General features: G+C 32.3%; 1 protein-coding gene across 1 annotated transcript; it reads right to left on the bottom strand.

The window, feature by feature from the left end:
* Nucleotides 1-257: 257 nt before the first annotated feature.
* On the bottom strand, nt 258-3,353 carry LOC110873868 (mitochondrial uncoupling protein 2). The gene is made up of 9 exons (XM_022122881.2): nt 3,175-3,353; nt 2,637-2,849; nt 2,438-2,516; nt 2,155-2,288; nt 1,807-1,905; nt 1,602-1,706; nt 723-797; nt 561-647; nt 258-457 (listed from the first exon to the last, which is right to left on the bottom strand). The coding sequence occupies exons 1-9, from the start codon at nt 3,235-3,237 to the stop codon at nt 440-442; spliced, it is 873 nt and encodes a 290-aa protein (XP_021978573.1). The 5' UTR covers nt 3,238-3,353; the 3' UTR covers nt 258-439.
* Between the last annotated feature and the right edge of the window lie 8,442 nt (nt 3,354-11,795).

Genomic DNA, 11,795 nt, shown 5'->3' with positions numbered 1-11,795 from the left:
TGGTTGATTTGGTGCAGTATAGTATCCAGAAAAAAAAGGGGAAGCGGTGGTGGCGTTGTCGGATGAGGGGAGGTTGGGGTGGTAGGTGGCATCGGATAATAGCCAATCTCACCTGTTCGCGGGTCTCTTGGGTACCGTTCTTCTTTCTCGTTGTTTGCAAAATAACCCCAACCCGGATTGTTGGGGACCCAAATTTTTTGTTGTTGGGAAACATTGTGTGAAATGGATAATTTATATAAAAATTGTAGAGAAAAAACTGATAAAAATGGTATGGTTTTGTTAAAAAGGGTAGGATATATAAAGTGTTAAAATTACAACATTTATAAAAAAAATCGAGTGTGTAATACGATTGTCCAGCTCCATGAAAACAACGGCTTCAAATCCGCTCTTTGACAGGTGGCGACATGAATTACCAAAGAGAAATCAGGGTTTCTTTTATTCAGAATATTTTTTTTACCTGTCATAATTGAGGGAGGGATCAAAAACAAAGATGAATCAATGTTAGCAAATGAATTGAAAATTCTATAAGAGGGAAGCTTTATAATTGAGTGGAGTCTTACTTGCTCAAGTGTTAAAAACATTATAACATTCCAGGATCCTAGCCGACCAAAATTTGGGAGGAATCCTTTGTAAAAAGCAAGGGCTCCCTGCAAACCACAACAGATAATAATTAGCATAACAACACAAATAATAAGTTTAAAACTTGAGAAATGGAAGTTTACCTCGACTCGTAAGGTTTTAACCATACAATCAATTGTACTTTTGTAAACTGAATCTCCCATCATTCTAGATTTCACCTGGAAATAACAGAATTGCATGTGACACTTTAATATAGACAATTGGATACAAGAGCTGACGGTCCGTCCATACTTGTTGGAGCAATTGGATAAAGACAAGTGGGCTAGAAAAAGGATCAGCTTTAAACTGTTGATCCCTCTAGAGTTATGGGGATGTAAAATATGGCCAAAATGGCATAACCAGCCACATGCTGTGACAAACACCATAGCCATTATGATTGATTTCGTCTCCTTTGTGAAAACAGTTGAATCGTAAATGTTATTATTAATCACACGTCTGTCAATCGTCGATTTCAATTTCCCAAGAATTGGCAATACGAGAGCCGATTTTAGCTTTCCTATAGAAAAAAGGGCATGATGTACTAGTTATTACCTTTTCTCTTGAATAATAGTTTTATCTTTTGTGCTTTCGGTCTATGTCACAGTTAGAGTTTAGACATACATATCCCTCAAGAAAATTCAAAGAACCTAGCTCTTGAATTCAAAAAAGGCATAACTTTTTTTCACATTTCTAATCAATTTGAGATATTATTTTAATAATCATATTTTGTAATTAATACAGTAATTATCTATAACGTAGAAAAAAGGAACAAAATAAGTTTAACGGATCAACCAAGTCCAACCGGATTATAATTACATATTTTGACCCATTACCCAACCCAGCCATTTCGATCTTTATCAAATTGAAGTTAGTAACTGGTATTTGGGCTCAAAAATCAAATTGCATATTTCTGGAAACACACCACGGACAGATCAAACTATATGAAATTATAAACCAATTTAGCATAAAAACAAGGACTTTACCACATCAACAGGTGAACCAATCAATACTGCAAAGAACCCCGCACCTAAACCAGCGAGTAGATGCGTGAATGCATCGTCCGTGAACCCTGGAATATTTAAAATGACCTACAAAGGTTGAACCAATAACAAGAACATAAAGAAGTAAGAAAGTAAAGATAGCACAGATTTCAGACAAAATAAATATAAAGACTTGAGATGATTTAACCTGTTTGATGTGATCATAGCTAGCGAGTTCTGCAGCATTAACAGTAGCATTTCTAGCAATATTTGGGCCCAGACCAGTCCAAAGTGCCACCACCCCTTCCTGATTATGGTGTTTGTACATGAACAGTTATAGGTAGAGACGACAATTCTATTCGCATTATAATTCATCTCTAATGGGCCAAAAGTAGCCCAAATTATTATTTAAGGCACACAGCCTATTATATCACTTTATTCAAAAAGCTATAGTATTTATAATTTTTTGGATAGAAAGTGTTTTGGGTCAATCCATCTGTTTTGTCATTTCTAATTATAGGGAAAATATGGTGATATGAAAAAGTAAGAAACTTACCTCCTTGATTATAGTGTAGTAGGCATTGAGAGCACCAGTGTAGCGCCGTGGTGTGCCAGGTGGCAACTTACCTTCAGCTTGAAGCCGTACTTTCACTAAATCAGTTGGATTGGCCAATGTAATTGCTATAGCACCTGTTTGACGAGAAACAAGTTGATTTAGGGCTGGTGATATCTAACTTCATCACATGATCACAATAATTACCTGTTTTTACATGTTACCCAACCTACACTACCCATCCGTTTTGTCACCTCAAGATAAATACATCACAAAAATCACTCGCCTGTAATCAAAGCAGCAACTATTTTCTGAAATAACGAAACCTCGGCCAGAATATCACCACCAACGCAAAAGGCCTTGACCTGCAGACAAATATAAATCGCCGATGTAATACACTAACAGTGGATGATGCCTGGGCCTGGATGAAGAATGAATGACCAACCAGATGGTTTAGAAACAGACATGGGATACTTTATACTTACAGGCTCGTATAAACTGATCCTTAAGCCTCCATATATAAACTGGCGATGTAATCCAGGTATAATACCTTTCCAAAGCGCAATTAAACCTTCTTCTTGTGCTATAGTAGCAACCGTACCTAAAAGACCCTTATACTTTGATGCTTCTCCTAATGCTGCTGCTCTTTTTTGGAGTTGAAGTCGAACTTTAGCAATGTCTAGAGGGATTGTACATATCTGCACAAAAGAAGGAAAGCCATAATTAATGATCAAGCAGTTTAAGAAACATCCTGCAAAATCAATGGCATGCTAAAAAGGTTTGAAGCGGCAAGATGAGAAATTGCAATTAGAGAGAAAACTAAATAATCGCGGGAAAAAGAAAAGAAAAGAAAAGAAACCTAAATCGTTTTATTTATTTATTTATTTATTTTATCAATGGTTAAAACTTACATAAACATCATAATAATCATCATAAACATAAAACAAACAGAAATAAAAACCTAAGAATGCAGAAAAGAAAAGATGAGAAATTGCAATTAGAGAGAGTGGAAATGAGAAAAACCTCGGCAAAACAAGCGGCGAATGCGCTGCAAAAGAAGGTTCCGGCGAAGGAGAGATCCGCCATCTGAAAGTGAGGAGGGAGGGTTTGGATATGGTTAGATCGACCGATTGAAGAAAGGTGATCTTCATTAATTGTGGTTTGATTTAGGACCGGTAATGGTGCTCGGTGTTGTGCTTTAAATATGATGATGATTGGTGACTATTATAATAACTATAAGGGTGCCGCGTGATGCGACGGGGCGACACTTTGCATTGCAAAACTCGTTTCTGGTAGTTTTTTTATTTGTATAATATTTATGATAACATTATTGTGGTGGATATATGTCATAAGTTTACACATATGTAAAAGTTTTGTTCTTTTATAAAAAATAATAACCAAAAGACAAAAAATATTGTTTTTTTGTATAAAAATTAATAATCAAAAGACAAAAAATAAAAGATAAGTTGTTATAATTGTAAAGTTTGTTTTTTTATTGGTTAAATTATAAAGTATAATTTTATTCTTTAAAGTTCATAACTTTTTATAAATATCCACATAGTACTCATCCAATAAACTTTAAGTTTAAAATTTTCGTTTTTATAAAAATAAAAAATAGTATTTGACTCGTAAGTACGTTTTAGAGCTTTAACTTAAATTGTTAAATTTAGGGTTTTTACAAATATAAAAAATTTATATTTTTATAAGATTTCATAAACTGTTTTTATAAAAAAATAGGATGATAAAAGTTTATATCTTTATTAACTTTATATCATACTAAGTTCAAATTTTTAGTTCCTAACTAATCTTATCTATATGAGTCTACTTTTAACTAATAATCCCTAAAAATATGCAACACAATCTACTACTATGTATCTAGTCAAGTTGGTAAATAATTATTTTAGAACTGGCTAATATTATCTATAACAATATAGTTGAACTTATAATTCCTAAAAGTTTGGAACCCAGTTTATAATTTATCTAGTAAAGATTGTAAATTTCTGGAGTATTTTATTTATATTACTTGTTATAAAAATGTTTATAAAATAATTATTTTTTTATTAACTTTATATCGTAGTAAGTTCAGTTTTTTAGTTTAGCTTTAAAGTTTATTACTTTATTACTTTTTAATTAAAAAATGCAAATTATTAGATTAGTATTCAAGAATAACTGCAATAATTATTTTTTTATTAGCTAACTTATAATTCCTAAAATTTTGAGACATAGTTTACTATTTATCTACTAAATATCGTAAATTAGTATTAAATAATTCCTAAAATTTTGGGATATAGTTTACTATCTATCTACTAATCCGTAAATTAGTATTAAATAATTCCTAAAATTTTGGAACATAGTTTATCTTCTATCTACTAAATATCAAAGTTTTGTTTTGTTATAAACATTAATAATAAATAAAGTATAGAAAAATTGTTTTAAACATGTAAAAATTCGTTTGTTAATAAAAAATACTAAACAAATGACAAAAAATAAAAAAATGTTGCTATCGTTATAAAGTAAGTTTATTTTGTTGGTGAAATGATAAAGTTTATAATTTTATTGTTTAAAGTCCATATCTTTTTTAAATATCCACATCATACTCATCCAATAAACTTTAATTTTAAAATTTTCGTTTTTGAAAAAGTAAAAAGTAAAAAATAGTAGGTGACTTGTAGGTACGTTTTAAAACCTTTAACTAATGTTAAATTTCATTTTTATAAATATTTAAAAAATCATATTTTTATAAAACAGTTTTTATAAAAAAAATAGGATGTAAAAGTTTATATCTTTATTAACTTTATCTTTTTATTTAAGAAATACAAATTATTCGAAAAATCTATAATATTATATAATTATTTTTTCATATCTCGTGTCGTCCAACAGTTTTTTTTTATAGAAGGCACTAATGAATATATACGAAATCCTCGTGAAACATGACTGTTAAATTGAATAAGTTTAGTGTGCTTTGTAAATACAATCTTGAATTTACTCCAAACCAAGAGGTAGTTTTCATGTTTTGGCCAATCTTGGTAATCGACTTTATCTCTTTGGAAATGATCAAGTACGAACATGTAAATTATATAATACGAACATGATTAAGTACTAAAGTATATTAGTTCAATCGAGATGTAAATTATAAGTGCAATAAAATAACACAAAACATAAACTTCAGATATAAAATAAACTTTATTATTCATGGGATAGTCTATATCAAACAAAAACAACTGAAAATGAAAAAAAAACATAAAAACACTTGATATATTTCATCTAAAATCTCTACTTTTTTGAGTCGTTTTTCTTGTTTGTGCTCGAATCAGCAGTATCATCTAATCCATCTTCTTTCTCATCGTCCTCAGAATCATCTAAATTTATAACCCCGACCCATTTCCATTCAAAGAGTCTCTTAGATCTTTTCTTTTGATTCTCATACTTCCAATCCTTAAAAAAACAAAAATTTAATAAAAAGGTTAAAAAATGATTAAATAAATTTAAAAAAAGAACAAATATTGAATAAAAAAATTTAAAAAAGATTAAATAAATTTTAAAATTACCTCTTCACTAAATTGACGTTAAAGCTTAGACTTGTATGGACTGAACATTGCACCATAAGAAATAATTTCAACACTATTATCACCATCATCCTACAATAAAACACCAAATAATAACATAACGAACTTGTTAATATGAAAGATTATAAGCGAAAATATTACTTAAAAACTAACAAAAGCTTGTTCGACAACTGAGTTGTTTAAATTGGTGTGTTGAATTTGAAAAATCAAATAAGTTAGTATTCACATAAAAGTAAATAAAAGAAAACAATTATTCATTATTGCGATATAACAAAACTTATCATAGAACCGACCTTAGATTTTTCAATATCGCATGCTTGTTTTTTCGCATCAAGTGAATTCAGAACTGGCTCCATATTTTAAATTTGTTTAGCAATAGAAATGTAGAATTGTGAGTGTTTGCTATGTATTTATAGTAGTCCATTAGGGTTTAGTTTTAGATTGGTCATCCATTTATTTAGGAAGTTTGTTGTGAGTTTTAAGTTTTTAAAATAAGATGCACATATCTTGTTTAGTTTGTTGTGGCATGTTTAATAGGAAGTTTGTTGTGAGTTTTATCTATACTTACTATATTAAACATGCCACGACAAACTGACTCTGTACAAGTAAAATTAGAGAATATTTTAGTTTATTAATGCCGTTCAAAATAAAAAACTTGGGTAAAAAAAATATGTTAATGTTTACGGTAGATAGGTAATGGTCAAAGCTGGGTTGGGTAAAAAACAAATGTTGGCTTTAATCAATTGTACATTTACGCATCGGCTATTTGTACTTTATGAACGCACGGCGAAACTAAAAAAGACAACTATCGAAACGTTCAAAAAAATGTGCCAATCGTCATGGTACCTTCGGATTTTTTTTAAAACATTACGGCTTGTAAGATATCGCAGGAATACATTAAAGAATTAAAGAGGGGGGGTGTAACTAATTACCCATAATTATGTTAAATGTCAAGGATTTAAATGTAATAGATTGAGGGACTAAAAAATAATTATGGTTTAAAAGACCACTTTACCCTCCTTCTAGGGGTTTATTTATAAATAATAGGGGAAGAAGTTCTTAACTTTTGGGAATCTTTCCCTCATTTATAATATAGTATAGATATCACTATCACTCTATAATTAACGAAAACAAATTACTATTACTATTTACTATATATAACAAATTTGGGTATGTCTTATCTACAGTAGCTAAACGGACACGTGTTAATGGTTCATTGGTCTACCTTTTTTTTTTTCCTTTTTTTTTCTTTCAGCTCTGTACTTGCTAATTGCTATGTGCTATGTTCTACCTTTCTCTCTCACATGGTGACAAGCGAAGACGAAAATATGAAGGCGAACACGAGGTTCTGAGCGACGGGAGGACGTGGCGGTGACAGATGTGGAGATTGAGGTTTTGCACTAGAATCGCATGTTGCCTTGTCGCCGCCACTGCTTAACAAAACACGACACATTTACAGGTGAAGCTCGGTACAAAATCCTGTAGCGGTGGACAGAGAGGCGCGTGAGGTTACGGCAGCGGTGGAGATGAGGAGGCGATCGGAGAAGATGCTGGTTGCGGCGGTGATGGTGTTGGCGGAGGAGAGGGAGAGGGAAGAAAGGTAGGTGTGTTCGGAGAGGAAGGATGTGTGGGTTGATCCAAATTCGGCGTCGCTTAGTTTGGTTCCCAAATCCCAAGGCCCTGTGCCAGGCAACAGATCTTCAATTAGGGCTCTAAAAGAATAATATCTGCAACTTACATTTTATTTGTAAAAATCTTTACCATGATCATCATATATAATTTGATTTATGTTAAATACATACAGTCATACATCCTGTATTATGTTGATGATAATAGTATTCCAAGATTTATTAGTTGCATTATCATATTTTGAAACTTGCTTCCATTGTTGATGTGTGTGTTCGTGGGTATGTGACTTCACATTTTTTAATTCTAAATTAATGATTGATTTTTTGATGTTTACTCGATTTAAGTATATTGATCAACTTTTTACAATTTTCCATAAATCTTTAACAAATCTTTAATTATTACTTTCTGGTCATATGCTACTCCGTCACAAAACTATGGACTTCGAGTCGCTTGGTGTGATAACTTGTGACCCATATCATACAACAACTTGGGTAGAACCTTATGAACCGTCAAATAAGTGTCTAAACTTTGAATGTTATTTACGGTACTACCATTATTTTTTTGGTCGAGTGACACATTCCTTTTTCTCAAACAATTAATGATTCTAATAAAATATCTATCTATATATATTTAAAAATTTAGTTATATCAACTATTTTACAACCTTCATTTATGAGTCTCTTAAATACATTCTTTCTTCAAATTAATAAAATTAATATTATATTTCTAACAAATTAGACTTAAAATCTATATCTATATATATATATATATACTTAAAAATTTAGTTATATCAACTTTTTTACAACCTTCTTTATGAGCCTCTTAAGTTGAAATGTTTAGCATACAACACAAAATGCATATATTAATTAGGTTTGAGGGGTAAATTTGTCTTTAGACACCATGATAAGTTAATGAATCGTTACCCAACAATTAAGACAATAAGTCTTTCTACATGCAAAAATTAATTAAATGAAAACTGAATACGTAAATTTAATATGAAAATTAATTAAATAATATGCTTTTGAATGCTTTGATTCGTTAACCAATTACCACCTTTTCATTGTTATAATTAGCATTTATGACATCTCAAGACTCAAAATACGAAAGGAACTCATGAGTCTAATAACCGATGAGATTTATGATAATTATATGAAAATTAAACATCCTTATGTTAGCATTGAATAGCCATGATGAGCAACTCTTAAGTATATATATGACATCTCAATTTCATGACTTCCCCCATTGCCATTTTGTTCGATGTTAATCACCATCGTACACCACCTTTGTAGTCTTCTTTAAATAAGTTTGCCGTCGTAGTTACAGAAATTATCACCGCTGTTGACTTTCTTTGCAGATTTTGTTTGTTGGCAAGTAAAGTGGAGGTAATGGAATCGGGTCCTTTTCTCTATACTTCTAAGTTCTAACTAACATTTGTCACCAATAAGTTTTTTTGCTTTTCTGCAGGTTTGCTGAATACCTCAGAAGTGAAAAATTACACGCTCAAGATCGTTCATAGCATTGAACACCTGCTAAGGACCCGACACTATCGTGAGAGGTCGTATATATTTGGGAGTTGCTTATTGACTTTTTCAAGATTCTGGTTATTTTACCACTTAAATCCTTAAATGTCAAACACTTAAAATTACTACTTATCTCATTATTTTGTACCATCATTTTATCAAATTTACAACAGCTTATCATGTTTATAAATTTAAGCGAATATTTATCTGGTTAATTTGTCTACTTTTAATATGTGTTTACATAGTTTAATGTTTAGGGTAGGCAAGAGATGATCATATATACATGGATTCAATTGCGATACGCTTTGCCACCAAAGTAAGTTCATATCGATCAAAGGTTAGATCTGTGACCTTTATAGGTGTAACCTCAAGTGCCTTTAGAACTTTGAAGTGTTATTTTTTTTTATAAATGTACTTTTGTTTTTGTACAATTTACGAATGAACAGTTGAATTAAACACTTCAAATTAATGTGGTTATTAATCAACAGGTGAAAAGGTCAAATGCGAAACCCACAACAGTATGCGAATTACAACAAAAAGCACGAGAAAGCGTCAACGTCTGAATTCACTTCTTGTGAGAAACTTGCATTACATATTAAAAAGGTTTTGTACCCGGTTGTTGGTGAACTCAGTGCCACCATGATACGAATATATACAGAATGATATCCACACATTATGGAGTGAATTACTCCTTTACAATCCTTTACAAAAATATATTATAACAACCTATTTTGACTATTCAATCAATATTAAATATGGTTGTTGACGTGAGCTGTTATCATGGCTATTAAAGGTCTACCCATGCTTTTCTACAAAAAGAACCAACTTTTGGGCTCAATTAGCATAATGGGACTGAGATTTATGGCCTGGTCACTGCCCATTTATGCATATCTAGGAAATAACCTAACATTATTTATTAGTTAATATTTGTCATTTTCTATCAGAATATTGGTCTAAATTGTAATTTTATGAATGTACATAGAATTCTCAACTGTGCTCATTTAGGAGGCATGTGAGAATTTTGGGAGCCTTCGTTTCGATAATACAAATGTAAGTTGTTATCAATTCAGAATGTTTTTGGAACGGTCTTATTAGATGCTTGAGTTTTTTTGTTATAGTTTATTTTTTTGTTATAGTTTATTCAGAATGTTTTTTTTTACAATATACCGTCGAACCTTTCACTTACCATCAAGAGTTTGTATGTTTATTGGTCCCTCATCACATCATAGTGTACTTTCTATATAAAATTTTACATGTTAGAAATTATATGTGAAATGTAGACACAGAGGATAACATGGATAATAATTTCTATGGGTTAACTATTCAATCGTTGAAACATGTAAAGTTAAGACCAATCTTTTTAATTTCAACTTGATGCTTTACTTTTTTATTTGTATAAGGTTGTTACTCAAGGTATTACTAATTCTTGTAAATGATTCACAACCTAACATGAGAAACTAAATCTTCAACTTCGCCGCAACGCGCGTGTTCCATACTATTACCATATAAAGCATTTCTTATGTATAAAATGGTAAATTTCCATCAAATTTTAAGATGAAATATGAAGGGTTAAGTTAAAATACTTAACTTTTTATCATTTTCTTCCATTCATGCTCCTATTCACTTTAATCATTGACATTTAGGTTTAACAAATCTATACTATATATTAGATTACTTAAAAATAATAAAAAATAAGCTTATGGATAATCAACTCATCACATTTATCAAAAAACATATATTAAAAATACATTCTATTGTATTTGTGTATTTGGAGTAAAAAACCCAATGAACCAAAATTAATCAAATTAAACATAAAATGTGTTTTGTAATTTTAGAGAAGTTAGTTAATAATTTAGATGTAAATTGTAGACACCGCCGCAACATGCAGTTTTCCCACTAGATAAAAAAATGTTGCGGTATACTATATAATGTTTATCATAAGGTTTTCCATGTTTATCATAAGAGTTTCCCGTGCGTTGCAGCCGCGAAGTGCGAGTTCTTTTATATATACACACTCTCTACAACATCCAAAAACACCTCAACAAGACAAAAAGATTTTATTTTTATTTTTTTTGTAATTTTATACCCATAATTATCTATCTCTGACAGAATACCTACCTTATTCTTCTTGTATCGTATCCCTTCAGTACGCCAGGACACATGAATGGTATACAGTCTGCACTTAGGGTCTGTTTGGTATGACATAATTGAATGGACGGGGGAATGGAATGGACGAGGTAATGGAATAGACGAGGTAATGAAATTGATGATTACCATTGCATGAGTTGTTTGGTTACAATATGAGAATGGAATGAACAATTACTTTTTTGTTGTTTGGTATGGGAGAAAAGACGAAGGAATAAAATCGGATGGCGGTGGTCAATGATGGGCGGCGATTGTGTGTGGTGATAGGTGGCAGTTGTAGTGGCGGCAACGGTTGTAGGTGGAGACGGCGGCGAGTGGAGACGGCGACAGGTGGTGACAGCGGTGGTGGTGGTGGGTGGCGGTGAAGGTGGGTGGCGGCGGTGGTCAGAGGTGGTAGCGGTGGCGAAGTTGGTGGCAGGTGGTAGCGGTGGTGGCGGTGGGTGGTGGTGGTTGATAGCGAAGGCAGAGGTGGGTGGCGACGACGGCGGTGATCGGAGGTAGCAACGGCGATGGTGGATGGCGGCGACGGCGGTGGCGGTGGCGGCAGTGTGCGAGATGGAGGTCGGTGGCGGCAACGACGGTGGCGGGTGGCGGCAAAGGTGGGTGACGGTGGCGGATGACAGTGGTTGTGGGTGGTGGCAACGGTAGTGGGTTGTGGTGTTGTCAATAAAAGGTGAAGAGGGAATGGAATCGAAAAAAAACAAGGGTGAGTGATGGAATGATTTTGAGGGAATGGAATGCATTTTGGAATGGGCGATTCCATTCCATCGACCAACCAAACACTC

Source organism: Helianthus annuus, chromosome 8 (assembly GCF_002127325.2).
Source record: "Helianthus annuus cultivar XRQ/B chromosome 8, HanXRQr2.0-SUNRISE, whole genome shotgun sequence".
NCBI lineage: Eukaryota > Viridiplantae > Streptophyta > Magnoliopsida > Asterales > Asteraceae > Helianthus > Helianthus annuus.
Note: the sequence above shows the minus strand (reverse complement) of the source record. Positions and strands in the feature narration are given on the sequence as shown.